Source organism: Lampris incognitus, chromosome 2, assembly GCF_029633865.1.
Source record: "Lampris incognitus isolate fLamInc1 chromosome 2, fLamInc1.hap2, whole genome shotgun sequence".
NCBI lineage: Eukaryota > Metazoa > Chordata > Actinopteri > Lampriformes > Lampridae > Lampris > Lampris incognitus.
Window position 1 is genome coordinate 45,269,070 of NC_079212.1, and position 16,901 is coordinate 45,285,970.

Sequence of the window (16,901 nt, forward strand, 5' to 3'; positions counted from 1 at the left end):
AGTGTGTTGCCCAACAAATGGAGGCATTTTGCAACATCTTCACAATAAAATTGTCATAAATCTATGGAAATGTGGCTTTTAGCTGGTAAATGTTTACCGTATGCCAAATTAATGTCCCCTCTGTCTTTCTCTCTCCCTCTCTAGGGCTGGTGGTGGAGGGCTGATAGAAACGGGATGATACTGTAGACGGAAGGATAAGTAAGAAAGGGGAAGAGGAAAGGAGCAGCGCGGCATCCTTCATTTTGTCCCCTGGAGATCTGCTCCCCTAAGAACACTGAAAGACCCCCCCCCCATAAAGAATTACACAGGCAAAACACACGCCCCCCCCCCCCCCACACACACACACGCACAGACTGCACCTCCCCCCTCATCGTCATGCCCTCCCACCCTAACCTGTCCATTATCATCCTCCCCTTCCTACTTCTCCTCTCCCTCTCCTCTGCATCCCCTCCTCCCCCCTCCTCTTCCTCTTCCTCCCCCTCCCCATTCCTCTCTTTCTCCCCACCCGAGGGAGGTCTCACACACTTGGTCATTCACAACAAAACCGGAGAGGTCTACCTGGGCGCCGTTAACTGGATTCATAAGCTGTCAAGTAACCTCACCATGCTCCGGTGCCATGTCACTGGTCCAGTCACCGACAATCCCCGCTGCTACCCACCGCCCGGCGTCCAGTCCTGCCCCCATGAGCTTGTGCAGACCTCTAACATCAATAAACTGCTTCTCCTGGACGCCGCACACAACCGTCTGATTGCCTGTGGGAGCACCTCCCAGGGAATATGTCAGTTCCTGCGCCTGGACGACCTGTTCAAGCTTGGCGAGCCCCACCACCGCAAAGAGCATTACCTGTCCAGCGTGGCGGAGGCCGGCACCATGTCGGGCGTGGTGATTGCGCCGGATATTTTTGGTGGGGGCGGGAAGCTATTTGTGGGCACGCCCATCGACGGGAAGTCCGAGTACTTCCCGACACTGTCGAGCCGCAAGCTGATGTCCAACGAGGAAAACGCCGACATGTTCAGCTTCGTCTACCAGGATGAGTTCGTCTCCTCGCAGCTCAAGATCCCCTCAGACACACTCTCCAAGTTCCCCGCCTTCGACATCTACTACATCTATGGCTTCAACAGCGAGCAGTTTGTGTATTACCTCACTTTACAGCTTGATACCCAGCTCACCTCGCCTGACGCAAGCAGTGAACAGTTCTTCACCTCCAAAATTGTCCGCTTATGCGTTGATGATCCTAAGTTTTACTCCTACGTTGAGTTCCCCATCGGATGCACAAAGGACGGAGTGGAGTACCGCTTGGTTCAGGATGCCTATTTGGCCCGGCCCGGCACCCGGTTGGCACGCTCACTGGGGATCCAGGACCACGAGGAGGTTCTGTTCATCGTCTTTGCCCAGGGCCAGAAGAACAGGGCCAAACCACCTAGGGAGTCGGCTCTGTGCCTGTTCACACTGAGGAAGATAAAGGAGAAGATTAAAGAGAGGATTCAGTCGTGCTATAGAGGAGAGGGGAAACTCTCCTTGCCTTGGCTGCTTAACAAGGAGCTGGCCTGCATCAACTCGGTAAGACTGGGCTTCTCTGTTAATGCAACCATACTTCCCACTAGTGTCCAAGAATTAAGTATAAAATGATGATGATGATGATGGTGGTGGGGTAGATGACTTTAACGTGTAAGGTGTAAGGCTGATGTGTCATTGGGTCAGTGATTTCCAGTTCCATGATGATAACTGTGATGGCTATACTGCAACTCTGTGTGTGTGTGTGTGTGTGTGTGTGTGTCTGGGAGAGAGGGTGTGTGTGAGCGAGCGGGCTTTTCCCCTAATTTACATCTGTGTAGCTAAAATAGACCAAGCCAAGTCACTTTTTACCAACACAGCCCTCTGTGGGACAACCGGTAGTTATTGAGGAGGTGGATATGTTGTCGTCATAATGACAATGGCTTGCAAAGCTCCGCAGGCACGTTGACCTAGTCCTCATTTGATTCGTATTGGATTTGCCTGTGACTTTTAGTGCTACATCACTTAAATGGAGACCTTTCTGGGATGCACCTGCTTATGTGTGCGTGCACAACATGGTTGTTGCATGTGTAGGATGGTGGTTGCAGCTTTTGTATGTACCATGAGAGCCCAAAGTACTTACATTTTTTTCTTGCATTTTTAGTTAAAATAATTAATGAATGCATAATGTTGTTGCAGTATATATTGTACTACTGCACCTATGTATGACGTGAAGTATCTACAGTATGTTGATGTGATTGATTTGTGCTGCAGCCTTATCCAATTTACAACAAGTTGCGCCCCCTTTTTGCTCAGTCCGTGCCTCACTAACCTCAAGACCTAAAAACCCATCTTTAACCTGTCTCCTCACCTTTATATCGTCCCGCTTTTCCTGTCTGAAGGGGACTGAGCAGGTGAAATCAGTGATAAATTACAGCGTATACTTGGATTTGTCGTCTCAGCATGTTTAACGGATGGAGCAGGTGCTGCAAGTGTTCTGTACAGTGGGTGGTGTCGTCACCCGAGAGTAGCCGGGCAGGTGGAAGCGTGTGATTGTGTGATTGTGTGATTGTGTGTTTGTGTGTGTGTGTGTGTGTGTGTGTGTGTGTGGAAACTGCCAAGAAAAACTAGTTTGCAGAATCTGCATGCACGAGAGAGAGAGAGAGAGAGAGAGAGAGAGAGCTCCTCTGTAGTTAAAATATGCAGTGGATGTTTTTGCAGGAATATGTGGAATCCTCAAAGGTGGAGAAAGATTCATAATTAAATGGAGGTCTTTTCGTTTTAATGTCAAAGCTTTTTAAAAGAAAGAAAAAAAAATCCCTTCCACCACTGATTTAAAAGCGGAGTAGTCTAGCCTCGATGGGAGGCGACTAGGGGGAGCGGAGCCCTGCGAGAGGAGGCCGCGGTTTGATTTACTCCCAGGCCAGCTGAGTCATATCTCTGGGCGCGCTTCTACTCATTGGAATATGAATGACCTGGAAAGTCCACAGGTGGTGGACTGCTTGTGTTTTCTCACAGACGAGCCAGACGGGGGGGGGGGGGGGTGTCCGAGAGACATATTTGAGAAGTGCCGAGGGAGGTGACTGTGCTGCGAATCCACACACACATGTCTGAGCGTGCGTGTGTGTGTGTGTGTTTTAGTGTGTGAGTGTTGTTTGCTCCTCGCTGCTATCCTGAGGGTATGTACTGTGAGTCCCCAGGGTTTGGTGGTAAACCAACATGGCACTCTGCTCAGTTTAACTCTGCTCCCAGCACCCCTGCCGCTACCCCCTCTCCATCCATTCACTTTCCTTTCCAGTTTTTCTTCCTCCTCTCTATGTGTGTACACAAGTATCTGTGCATGCATGCACACTTGTGTGTGTGTGCCCATGTAGATTTTCCTACTTCCGTCATCCACAGGGCTGTCACCTCTGCAGACACACACACACATACACACAGAGTGCCGTGTCTCGCTCATGAATAATTCACCTGGTCTCACCTTCTGTTATTCAGTCGGTGCTCCATAACAACCTGTCATAAATCTCTGGGCTGCCCTCCACCTCTCTGTCTCTCTAACAGTATCTGCCCCCCCGTCCCTCCCTCCCGCTCTCTCTCTCTCTCTGTCTATATACTATATGTATCTCTCTCTCTCTCTCTCTCTCTCTCTCTCTCTCTCTCTCTCTCTCTCTCTCTCTCTCTCTCTCTCTCTCTCTCTCTCTCTATATATATATATATATATATATCTCCCTCTCTCTCACTCTCTGTATATATATATATATATATATCCCTCTCTTGCTCGTGACTATCACTGTTATTGGCAGCAAATGACCTACCTGTCTTGTCTTCTCTTCCCTCTCCCCTTCCTTTTTTTGTTTTTTGTTTTTCATCCCTCCAACCTTCCCTTCCTCTCTCATGCCTCTGAGTCCCCTCCGCACTCTTTCCTATCGCTCGACCAGGCCAGTGTGCACATCCTGCAAGGTGGAGGGACTCGATTCATAAAGCCAGCTCTGGTTTGAACAGATGATGTAATGAAATGGGAAAGAGGACAGACGGAGGGAGAGAGAGTGAGAGCAAGAGAGAGAGAGAAAGTTGTTATAGTCATGCCAATAAAGCAAATTTGAGAGAGAGGGGGGGGGTGAGTGAAGAGACAGAAGAGGGTGGGGTGAGGGGCTGAAAGGGTAAGAAGGAGGAGAACGAGAGGCAGAAGTTAATAGGGGAGATTTATAGGGTAGGAGAGAGAGTTGAGAAGAGGGGTAGGTAGGTGGGTAGGGGGGCGAACCGCGGCAGTAGAAGAAGAATGGAGAGAGAGGGAGAGCATAGAGGAGTGGGACAGACAAAGAAAGACTATGAAGAGGGAGAGCAGTGAGAGGACGGAGGGAGGTGGAGCAGCAGGAATGAGTAATGGACAGCTGCATGTTTTGATACACTTAAAGTATTGAGACCAACTGGACTGACAAGCAGAGAGAGAGAGAGAGATGTGCTGACAAGCAAACCGGCTGACGTATGTACCTGTCTCATCCTGCCGCCCAGATACTCTCTCAGTTAATCTTCATCAATCTGGTTTTATCCTTCTCATCTCTACTCTGCTATGGCCGGTCTCTGTACTCCTGTCTCCGTCTGCCAGCTCTTCTCTCCGTCCTGTCTGTCGTATCCTTCATGTGCCGCATCCTTTCACCACCAAATTTTATTTAGCTCTTCATAATAACTGACCACCGGTGTTGTCCCCTGTGTGCAGAAAATGTTTCATGACCCATGGTATAATCCTATGCATTCAAAAGAGCAGGAACATGTAAAAAGGGAAAAAAGCGAGATCAGTAGTCAAAGTATTCTGTCCTATAATGAAATGAAAGAATGGCTAGTTAGACATTTTGGAGAGGCGTGGTTTCAGCAGGTAACTGGCATAAAAAAAAATCCATCCATCCATTATCCAAGCCACTTATCCCAACCGAGGTCATGGGATGCTGGAGCCTATCCCAGCAGTCATTGGATGGCAGGTGGGGAGACATCCCCGGACAGGCCGCCAGTCCATCACAGGGCCGACACATTCACACCTAGGGACAATTTAGTACGGCCAATTCGCTTGACCTACATGTCTTTGGACTGTGGGAGGAAACCGGAGCACCTGGAGAAAAACCACGCAGACATGGGGAGAACATGCAAACTCCACACAGAGGACGATCTGGGACGACCCCCCAAGGTTGGACAACTCCGGGGTTCGAACCCAGGACCTTCTTGCTTTGAGGCGACCATGCTAATCACTGCACCACCGTGCCGCTTGAAAGAAAATGGTGGAGGTGTCCAGGTAGCGTAGCAGTCTATTCCGTTGCCTACCAACAGGGGGATCCCAGTTCGAATCCCCGTGTTGCCTCTGGCTTGGTCGGACGTCCCTACAGACACAATTGGCTGTGTCTGCAGGTGGGAAGCCAGATGTGGGTATGTGTCCTGGTCACTGCACTAGCGCCTCCTCTGGTCAGTTGGGGCGCCTGTTCGGGGGGGAGGGGGAATGGGGGAATAGCTTGATCCTCCCACGCGCTACGTCCCCCTGGTGAAACTCCCCACTGTCAGGTGAAAAGAAGCGGCTGGCGACTCCACATGTATGGGAGGAGGCATGTGGTAGTCTGCAGCCCCCCCCCGGATCGGCAGAGGGGGTGGAGCAGCGACCGGGATGGCTCTCGGAAGAGTGGGGTAATTGGCCAAGTGCAATTGGAGAGAAAAAGTGGGAAAAACTCCAAAAAAAAAAGAAGGTATTTTTAAATATATCAAGCATGGGCAGCTTGTTTCTCTGTTGAAGTTGGCTACGTGTGTGTATGTCATCCAATTGCTAGAAGTTACAATGTTCATATAAAACGTTTGACATCTCTGTCACATGCTCACACTGGCTGTGCAAGCAGCAGGAAGCCTTGTAATCTCAGCTATTTATGCATCTGATTATGATAATGAGGGAACCGTTTACATGATTGTCCTTTATGGACATCTGCCATGCCGCTTGTGATCGATCAAGGTCGTGTCATTAGCCCATTGAGATGTTCCCGTGATGAATTTATCATCTGCCTCATACCAACATGTTTCACGGGCCCTGACAGCTAGCTAGCGCCGAGCTCGTGTCGTGTAACAACTGTCACTTCAGCTTTTTTTCAGAGTGACCACGGTAGACTCGTCAGATGTTATCTAAAAATAACGTCCAATGGGCCAGTCATGCTTGGCTGCAGCCAGTAATGGGAAAACGGAGGAGGACGTATGTGATATTCATATGACATTTTAATCTCTAATGGCCAGTTATGCAATGTCACCCAGTGAGATTTTCATGTTGCCGCATGAACACACAACTTTAGGACCTTCAAAGGACCTCACTCAGTCAAGGGCGAACTCATGGTTTATGTTGTCCATCTCTGTAGGGACGACGAACAAAGACAAAAATTATGAAAAGCAACAATTTCAGGGACAATATAGAACTGAACTAACTGTGTTCAGCCCCTTGCGAATCCTTTATCTCCTTCTGTGTTGAGCTGCTTGCAACCGCTATCGATAACTTGGTGATTTTGTTGGCCAGATTTAGCGACTTTTCGGGTGACTTAGTTCCTCAAATAGAAGAAATAAGTAGTCGTTTAGTGACAAAAGAAGTGAGACAGAAGCACATCACTTATGATGTCACACTGTTCACCTTCTCACCTGTGTTAGTGAGTCCCAGGCAACTGTTGTGAGTCTTGCTCCAGTCCCATAGACATCATTCAGTTCAATCTGACCTGAAGGACCGTTGTGCAGACTGCTGAGTGTCAGTTATAAAAAGTGTAATATAGCAACAAATAGACAAAAATAAAAACAAAATACCTGATTCAATGTATGTTATGATGTTTGGATATGTTATGTTAATATGTAAAGGTAATGGATGGATGGATGGAGTTAGTTTCAACACCAAGAGTGATGTCTGTCGTTTCTTTAAAGATGGAGGGTGTTTTCTTTTTTGTAAGTCATTTTGGTGTCACCTCTGGTTTTTGTCTCCATCCCTCCCATAAATGCCTGCTTGAACAAAGTTCTTGTAAATGCAGAAGAATGGACTTCTTTGTGTTGGTCTATTCTGTTGCCTACCAACACGGGGATCGCCGGTTCGAATCCTTGTGTTACCTCCGGGTTGGTTGGGCGTCCCTACAGACACAATTGGTCGCGTCTGCGGGTGAGAAGCCGGATGTGGGTATGTGTCCTCATTGCTGCACTAGCGCCTCCTCTGGTCAGTTGGGGCGCCTGTTTGGGGAGGGTGACTCAGGGGAATAGCTTGATCCTCCCACGTGCTACATCCCCCTGGTGAAATTCCTCACCATCAGGTGAAAAGAAGCGGCTGGGGACTCCACATGTATCGGAGGTTAACAAGGACGCATAGTGTCGCAGATGTGAAACACCACTGTTCCTGAGAGTTGAGAAGGTCCTCCATGTGTTGAGTAGAAGACCTCAAGACTCATTAGGACTCATTTAGCCCATTCAGATGCTCTTATGTGCACCAGATTGGTAGCAGGTAGGAAGCAAGACAGGCCAACGTATGTTTTGGTGAGTAGCTCATACTAGGTACTAAGGCCCAACACAAACTCTCTAGAGGTAATGTAGATATGATGAAATTGAGGTTTTAGATTCTCTGTATTTTAAAAATTCAGATCCCTATGTGACGTGCTAGTGTCAAGAAGATGCGGTAAATAGTCTTGAAGGGTATCGTGGCAAGTTTACAGTTGCATGACAACATAGTATTGTCTGCGTTTATAAGAAAAGAACAGTATGACAAGTGTACAATAGCTGCTTCTGGGGAAGGGCTATTTTTGTGCCTGGCTGTTTGAGCTTTCAATGACCAATATCCCTTCCCTGAAGGTAGAGGTTAGACTCTTTGGCTGAAGGTGAATAGGCTGACATGGTCTACTCCCAACATATGTGGCTTCCGGGAGTCATAGATAACCAGTTGAAGACAGGAGTCCTCTTGGATATTGTAATATCATGACACACAATTATGTTTAGATTAATGATAAATAAAATCTGTTCTCAAAAATTTCTCACAGAACGATATCGGAAATATTTGAGTAAATATTATTTTAAAACTAGTTCTGGTGCGATATACTTTCCATCCATCCATTATCCAAGCCGCTTATCCGAATTCGGGTCACGGGATGCTGGAGCCTAGCCCAGCAGTCATTGGGTGGCAGGTGGGGAGACACCCTGGACAGACCGCCAGGCCATCACAGGGCCCACGTTCACACCTAGGGACAACTTAGTACGGCCGATTCACCTGACCTACATGTCTTTGGACTGTGGGAGGAAACCGGAGCACCCGGAGGAAACCCACGAAGACACGGGGAGAACATGCAAACTCCACACAGAGGACGATCTGGGACGACCGCCAAGGTTGGACAACTCCGGGGTTCGAACCCAGGACCTTCTTGCTGTGAGGCGACCGTGGTAACCACTCTGCAGCCCTCAGTTGAAGCCACCATTCTGGTTTCCCCTGCGGCGAAGTTGCCGTTCTCATTTCCCTGCAGCTGAGGGCCGCCTCCGATATGCGCGACATACTTTATTTTACAAAAACAGTTTAATGTGATGACCCCCAGTTGGACTCTTAAACATGGTATTTTTGTAAACGTAAGAAGATGCCAGTGTAATATTTCCCATGATAATTGTGAAAACATTACCTGCGTTGCCCAGCAACGGTTTTCCGAGTCCTAGTCTCTGGGGGAAGTTCTGGCAGGGTGAGAAGTTTTGACGTGAGTCATATTTATCCCGCTGGGCGGATATCCCAACCTTCCTCCTCTCACCGTCAATTCCAACTGCTGTACCAGCCGGTCACCACATCCTCTCCGGCCCACACGGGCGGCGACTCTATCGTGGATCAGAGCGAATTGTAAAGGGAGAGGCTGGTGTGGTGGCTTGCTGTGGAGATAGCATATTAGTCTTCCCTGGTGACAAGACGCTCCAGCTCTGTAACCACACGGGCCAACACAGCCCGAGTAGGAGGAGGCAGAAACTCTGCTCCTCTGCAGACAGGCAGTGAGCAAGGGAGCTGTCATTGAAATGTTTGTTGTTTAAGAATTTCCTCACTTCCCCTTTTTTTCTTTTCTCTGACGATCCGCCTCTCTGGGAGTGTATTGTCGGCATACGTGCACATGCACACCTCTTTTCCTGCACCCCCCATCCCCCACCCCACCCTCCACGATAAAAGAAAAGGACAAAACAACTACAGTGCCAAAGAAAGAGGAAGATGGGCCAATAAGAAGAGCAGGACGTGTACTTTGTGGGTCTGTGGCTGCTTGTGTGTAGGTTTGCATCATCTACAGAAACACAATGAGGACATCACTGGGAAAACTGTCCGCAACGAGAGCAAGGCGAGGAAGAGGAGCAAGGCTTATTGCAGCTCTTATTTCTGCATCTCTCGCTCCCTCTCCTCTTACTCACTTTTTATCTCCCTTCTCTGGAGCCATGATTCCCCCCCTTCCTCCCCGGCCCCCCCTCCATTCTCACTCTGTCTCCGTCACAGACCATAATAGTATTTATTAATATTTATCAGTGTTGATAGACTGTAACTCTGGCCGGCAACTATCTCTGTGGCATTATGTGTTCATTTTCCAAGACTGCTGCTGGTTCTGTTTTGTTGGTGTGTGCCTGTGTGCGTGTGTGTGTGTGTGCGTGCGTGCGTGCCTGTGTGTGTGTGTGTGTGCGTGTCTGTGTGTGTGTGTGCGTGCGTGCCTGTGTGTGTGTGCGTGTCTGTGTGTGTGTGTGCGTGCGTGTCTGTGTGTGTGTGTGCGTGCGTGCCTGTGTGTGTGTGCGTGTGTGTGTGTGTGTGTACGCGCGCCCGCATATCTGTCCATGTCTTTTGTCTTTCTCCCAACTCTCACGGACTTGGGTCATTATATCTTGCCTCCTACCCCTCCTACATCTCTCTCTCTCTCTCTCTCTTTGTCTGTCCCAGTCCCTCAGTGGTGTATGCCAGGCAGCTGTCCATTGTCTCTCTGCCTCTCCATTGTATCTCCCCTTCAGGCTCATTACAGTCTGCTTGTGCCCCGCTGGAAGGATCACCGGCGCTGGAACACACACATGGCAGCATGGGTGGGAAAGATCTAGACTGTGTTGATGAATGGAGGTTGCCCTCTTGGTGAAAACACACACACCGTCTGATATTAAACAGTGGTTCTTGAGCCGAAATAGATCACGGGTCGTTTTAGTGGGATCAGCATTACACAAGGCTGAGCGATTTAATGAGCGTGGGTCATGAAAACAAGGATTTTATGTGAGCCTGAAGCTTTAAAACAGATTCACAAGCTCCTGCAAACATTGACTGTGTTTACATGCAGTCAATAATCTGATTAAGGTGAATAATCCAATTAAGGTCGTAGTTTGATTAGGGTGTCTACATGTTTGCAATGATGTCATCTTGTAATAAGCTGAGCTGACAAGACTTGCTGGATAATCGAATCATGGGCCAGAAGTTGGGCGGCATTGTGATGCGGTGGTTAGCGCGATCGCTTCAGCAGGAAGGGCCTGGGTTCGAACCACGAGGTTGTCCAACCTTGGGGGTCATCCCAGATCGTCCTCCGTGTGGAGTTTGCATGTTCTCCCCATGTCTGCGTGGGTTTCCTCCCACAGTCCAAAGACATGTAGGTGAGATGAATCTACTACTACTACTACTGTCAGCTGCTCCCGTTAGGGGTCACCACAGCGGATCATCCGTTTCCGTCAGATGAATCGGCCATACTAAATTGTCCCTAGGTGTGAAGGTGTCGGTCCTGTGATGGACTGGCGGCCTGTCCAGGGTGTCTCCCCCACCTGTCGCCCAATGACTGCTGGGATAGGGTCCAGCATCCCGTGACCCCAATTGGGATAAGCGGCTTGGATAGTGGATGGATGGAACGGAAGTTATGTTGTGTGCAGCCTCACTTCTGATGTGTTGGAGACTTTTTGGAAAATGTGTTTTTTTTGTTTGTCCAAAACTTTTGGATATGAAGCTCCTCCCGTCTCGCTCCAGAAATGTGGTTAATTACTGCCACTCAAAAACGGAGACAACACCAACCTCTACGTATTGAGGTGCCGGCTAATGGGATCGGGACCCAAAACATTAAGAAAAGAAAGCAGCACATTTATTTTATGTTGGAGAATATCCTGAACAAGTCGACTACCTGTGCAACATCACTTAATAAATACTTGCAGCAGGGTTATGAGTGTGCAAGTTCCTGTCGTTAATCTTTGTCTGCTGCTGCTCGTCACGTTGTCTTTTGTCCGTCGTTCCAGGTCAGATGTCAGCAGCGGGAATTGGTGCAGGCACAAAACCTAGTTTCCGAAAGAAGCTTATTAAGATTTAGCTGTAGCACAGTCAATCAAATGATGACGGAAATATAGCTCTTTTAATCAACTTCAGCCTTAAAGGTGCATTAGACAACATTTTTTGCTGCTCTAATTTATTATGAAGTAAATGTTGACTTCACAGTTTAGTGTCTCTAGAATAATGGCACCATCAGCGTTTACACTGGTTCCCTGTGAGCCTCACTTTCACTATGCAATTCTGTCTGCCACGGGATACGATCTCACGGGAAAAGGAGGGCGCGATTTACGGCACAAAGGAAGCAAGTCAACCATTGCGCAACCAAACTAGGAAGAGGATAGCGCCCCCCCCCCCAGTGGGGAAATAGACAAACGCATTTGTCTCAAATACTGTAGCGGTAACGTTCGTACTTTCCCTAGATCCATGGTCTGGCCCTTGAACACAGTTTTCAACTGTCTGGCACCACCTTTATCCAGGTAGATTGGTTCCAGGCACACACTTTGTCAGTGGCCTCACATGCATGGCCTGCACTTTGTCAGTGGAGGCCATGCATGTTACGCCTTGGGTCACAGCATCTTTCACCTTGGAAGGTAGCGCTGCTTTATGACCGCAGCACTTCCCTGTGTTGGCCATACAGTCACAGTTAACACCTACAGCCTTGCGGTCCTTTCTCTGCAGTGTTATTGCAACATGATGATAGTTGTTAATAGACTGTGAGTATTGGACAGGTGCTTTTAGAATGACGTGTTTATCATCTGGTAGTGTACTGTGCAATATTTGGCCAACCCATCCGGAGCTCAGGTAATTTTGACCCCTGTGAGTGACCTGCAGTTGTGCATTTTGTTACTCATCACATGCCAGGCTATGAAGTAATCTTGAATACCTATGAAACAGAACGAATTCGTATTTTTTAATTTTACTAATGTAACTGGTCTGTAGTGATTAAATAGAACTCTTGATTGGTTATGCCAGCTAGCTAGTACAGTAGTATATTACATAGCACTTCATCACTCGAAATGTGGTGGATGGTCAAGTTGTCCATTTTTTTTTCTCCATTCATTCATTCTCTATTGCTGGATATTGCTAACCAATGTCTAAATAATATTTAAAATAATGTTAAGATCGCCATCCATATAAGGTACCTTAATCAGTAACTAGGGCCTGCTGCCTAACGTCGTCAATCCAACTACCCAAGCTGCTGTCACTGACTCACTATGATTTGCTACTGCAGTAATGGCGGCGCCGCAAGATGGCGTAACACACAAATCGGTCGCCAGATTTCTCTATACTTCTCCATCAACACCGTCAAAGCAAACATCACGTTTGTAGTGCTCTTTCGTGACATTAAACCTTACTGCTGCTCGCTGATCATCCCCTCTCTTCTTAACCTAGCTTCCACTACTCTTCCCATATCTTTATGCTGTGGCTGATCAACTTCATACCTCTGTAGTTACTACAACTCTTCACGCCACCCTTAATTCACAAGAATCGGTACCAGTATACTTCTCCACTCCTCACACTTTCCAAGATGGCGTTAAACAATCTAGTTGAGAACTCCACTGCTGGGGTGTCCAGGTAGCATAGCAGTCTATTCTACCAACACGGGGATCGCCGGTTCAAATCCCCGTGTTACCTCTGGCTTGGTCAGACGTCCCTACAGACACAATTGATCATGTCTGCGGGTGGAAGCCAGATGTGTGTATGTGTCCTGGTCGCTGCACTGGTGCCTCCTCTGGTCGGTTGGGGCGCCTGTTCAGTGGGTAGGGGGAACTTGGGGGAATGGCGTGATGCTCCCATGCGCTACATCTCCCTGGCGAATTTCCTCACTGTCGGGTGAAAAGAAGCAGCTGGCGACTCCACATGTATCGGAGGAAGCGTGTGGTAGCCTGCAGCCCTCGCTGGATCAGCAGAGGGGGTGGAGCAGCGACCGGGACGGTTCGGAAGAGTGGGGTAATAGGCCAAAATTCAATTGTGGAGGAAAAAGGGAAAAATTGAAAAGGGAAAAAAAAAATTCCACTGCCATCTCTCCTAAACACTTCTATGCCTCCACAGGTATGTCATCTGGCCCAACCACCTTTCCAGTCTTCATCCTCTTCATAGCTGCCCTCACTTCCTCTTTGCTAATCCACCTCACTTCCTGATTCACAATCCCCACATCATCCAACCTTCCCTCTCTCTCATTTTCTTCATTCGTCAGCCCCTCAAAGTACTACTTCCACCTTCTCAGCACACTCTCCTCACTTGTCAGCACATTTCCATCTTTATCCTTCATCATCCTAACCTGCTGCACATCCTTCCCAGCTCAGTCCCTCTGTCTAGCCAATTGGTACAGGTCCTTTTCTGCTTCCTTAGTGTCCAACCTCTCATACAACTCACCGTACGCCTTTTCCTTTGCCTTCGCCACCTCTCTCTTCACTTAATGCCGCATCTCCTTGTACTCCTGTCCACTTTCTTCATCTCTCTGACTAGCCCACTTCTTCTTTGCCAACCTCTTCCTCTGTATACTTTGCTGTACTTCCTCGTTCCACCACTAAGTCTCCTTGTCTTCCGTCCTCTGGCCAGATGACACACCAATACCTTCCTAGCTGTCTCCCTCACTATTTCTGCAGTGGTTTTCCAGCCATCCGGCAACTCTTCACAGCCAATTATGAATTAACAAATAAAAATGGTGACAGATTGGGAAAAATTGCTAAATTTGTGGCACAATTCTAAAATTTACTGTCACAAAATCAATTATTGTGAATGGAAGTGTGTCTAAAAAAATTGGGAAATCCTGGTACTGACAAAGTAAATGAAAATCTGCATGGTTGTGGTCTAATTGGGTCTCAGAAAGAAACGACAGGGAATGCTCTGTATTTTACTGTCAAAAACAGATCCTTCAACTTCAAGTTTTGGTCACATACACATTAATATATTGTACAGTGCACAATGAAATGCATGATAACATGCTACAGTGACTGCAGGGAAATTCAAAGAATCTTAAGTGTAAAAAACGGAATGAGATTTAGGGAGGATACCACATAAATAAATGAAAAAATATATATATATAGGCTACCACATAAATAGATGTATGATGTACGACACTGGCCTGCCATGCAGCTCTGTGTTTTCTGACATTCTAATGATAAACAAGGAAAAGAAAATGAGTCATTGTGAAATATTGTCCGACACCCTGAAGTCATCATATGAATACTACAGCAGCATGATAAATAATTCAGTATATCATTATCTCTGTTCCCTCGTCAGTGTGTGTCTTTGCCATCAACAGCTTATTGGCAAGCAACTGCAAGTTATTGGAAAACTTTGAAGCACGAATGATGTACACGAGCAAACACTGAAATCGCAAAGGGTTGTTTCTGTGTCTCGTTGCTGGTAAGGAAACATCTGGGTCACTGCCATTATCAAGAAACTGGTGATGCTGGGGAAAATCACATCCAGCACCCGGACAATCAGCACTGCCCCCCCCCCCAGGGATGTGTGCTCTCCCCTCTACTCTTCTCACTCTACACAAATGACTGCACCTCAGGTGACCCGTCTGTTAAACTCCTGAAGTTTGCGGACGACACAACCATTATTGGCCTTATCCGGGATTGTGATGAGTCTACATATAGATGAGAGGTTGATCAGCTGGCCCTCTGCTGCAGCCGTAATAACCTGGAGCTGAACACGCTCGTAACTCCCCCCCCCTACCCCCCCATACTCAACAGCATGATGTCCATGGTGAAAATCTACGGATTTCTGGGTTCCACAATCTCCCAGCACCTAAGGTGGGCATCCAACATAGACACAATCATCAACAAGGCCCAGCAGAGGATGTACTTTCTCTGCCAGCTCCAGGAATTCAACCTGTCTCCGGAACTGTTGATTCAGTTCTACACTGCAATAATCCAGTCTTTCCTCTGCACATCCATCACTGTCTGGTTTGGATCGGCCACCAAATAGGACAGGGACAGACTACAACGGACAGTTAGGTCTGCAGAGAAAATCACGGGTGCCAACCTGACCTCCAGTCAGCACTTATACACTCCAGACTCAGGAAATGGACAGGCAACATCACTCCAGGCCCATCACACCCTGGTCACAACCTGTTCCAACTCCTCCCCTCTGGTAGGTGCCACAGAGCACTGTACCCCAAAACAACCAGATAAAAATAGTTTCTTTCCGTGGGCTGTCATTCAAATGAATGCTTAACACTGTCAAATAAATCCAACCATGTTGTGTATACTGTACTGTACATTGTACGTATACTGGTACTCTCTGTCATGTCCATCTACCTCAGCATGTAGTATGTAAGTAAGCTGCTGACATCTATTTCAGCATCTCTGATATATTATCTGCACCTTATCACCTCTTATTTCACCTGTATATAATCAATCCATATGTATATATCGGAAGACTGTTGTGTTGTAGTGTTGCTATTCTATGTTAAGTACACAGAGAGCCACGAAACCAGTCAAATTCCATGTTTGTGCAAACCAACGTGGCCGATAAACATGATTCTGATTCTGAAGAAACCGTCTTTGGTCGGCGAGAATTCAGATGCACCCCGTGCTCCTGCCACCATGCAGTTCTAAAACCAAGTTTGGAAATCCCAAATTGCTTTTGTTTAACTGGGGGATATCCGTATGAATACATACTGTATGTCTTTACACCAGGGGTCTCAAACCACCGGCCCGCGGGCCACGTCCGGCCAGTTTGTGCCGTCCACGCCGTGTTTTAGATTTATTAAGAGATCCGGACCACGTATCCGTTTTGCATAGTACCCTTGTGTTTTTTTTTTTGTGTGGTTAGAACTAAAGACAGAAACATGTAAGTGCTCAGTTAAGATTAGTTGTGGGGCTAGTAGTTGCAGATGACGTAGTCTTATATCCGTTTTCAAGCTCGCTCTCACTCTCGCTCACACACACGAGGCAGGCAACGCGAGTACATAAACCCAGTGGGCTAGCCCACTGTGAAATATCTCACGTGAGCTTGCTAAGGTAAACTGTTGTCACTGCTTGCAGATGTTTTGTAAAAATGTGACTTTCAAAGCCAGAAGAAAAGTTGAACAGGATCACCGACACTTCCAAGAGAAATGGACATGCGACTCCTTCTTCACTGAATTTAATGCACCTGCGATTTGTCTAATTTGCAAGGACGAAGTTGCCGTCCTGATGCATTTCAGTCTGAAGCGACATGGCACTACTAAACACGCAGAGGACTGTGACCGGTTCAGAGGCAAGGAGAGGCAGAAAGTCTGTCCTGTCAGCAGAACTTTTTTCACAGAGCCGAACAAGACCGTGATGCTAGCAGTCGAGGCTAGCTAGGTGGTATGCGAGGCCGTAGAGAAGGCTGGCAAGCCATTTACCAAGGGGCAGTTTCTGGGAGACTGCATGCTGCAGGTAGCGAATATCGTTTGCTAGGAGAAGGCGTCTTTATTTGGAAACATCAGTTTCAGCCCGAATACAATGGCAGAACAGACCAGGCAACATTTACAGACAGCTGTGCACTAAAGCAAATGATTGTACGCACTATTCGTTGGCACTTGATGAACGCACAGATGTGACAATGACAATGCTCAGCTTCCTATATATATATATATATACACTACCGTTCAAAAGTTTGGGATCACCCAAACAATTTTGTGTTTTCCATGAAAAGTCAC

General features: G+C 47.5%; 1 protein-coding gene across 1 annotated transcript in view; it reads left to right on the top strand.

Annotated features, from left to right (window-relative positions):
• The first annotated feature begins 375 nt into the window (after positions 1–375).
• The window catches only part of plxna1a (plexin A1a), a 463,752-nt gene continuing 447,226 nt past the window's right edge, over positions 376–16,901 (top strand). Inside the window, 1 exon segment of the mRNA XM_056274696.1 lies at positions 376–1,560. Within this exon segment, the coding sequence (XP_056130671.1) occupies positions 376–1,560 (1,185 nt within the window).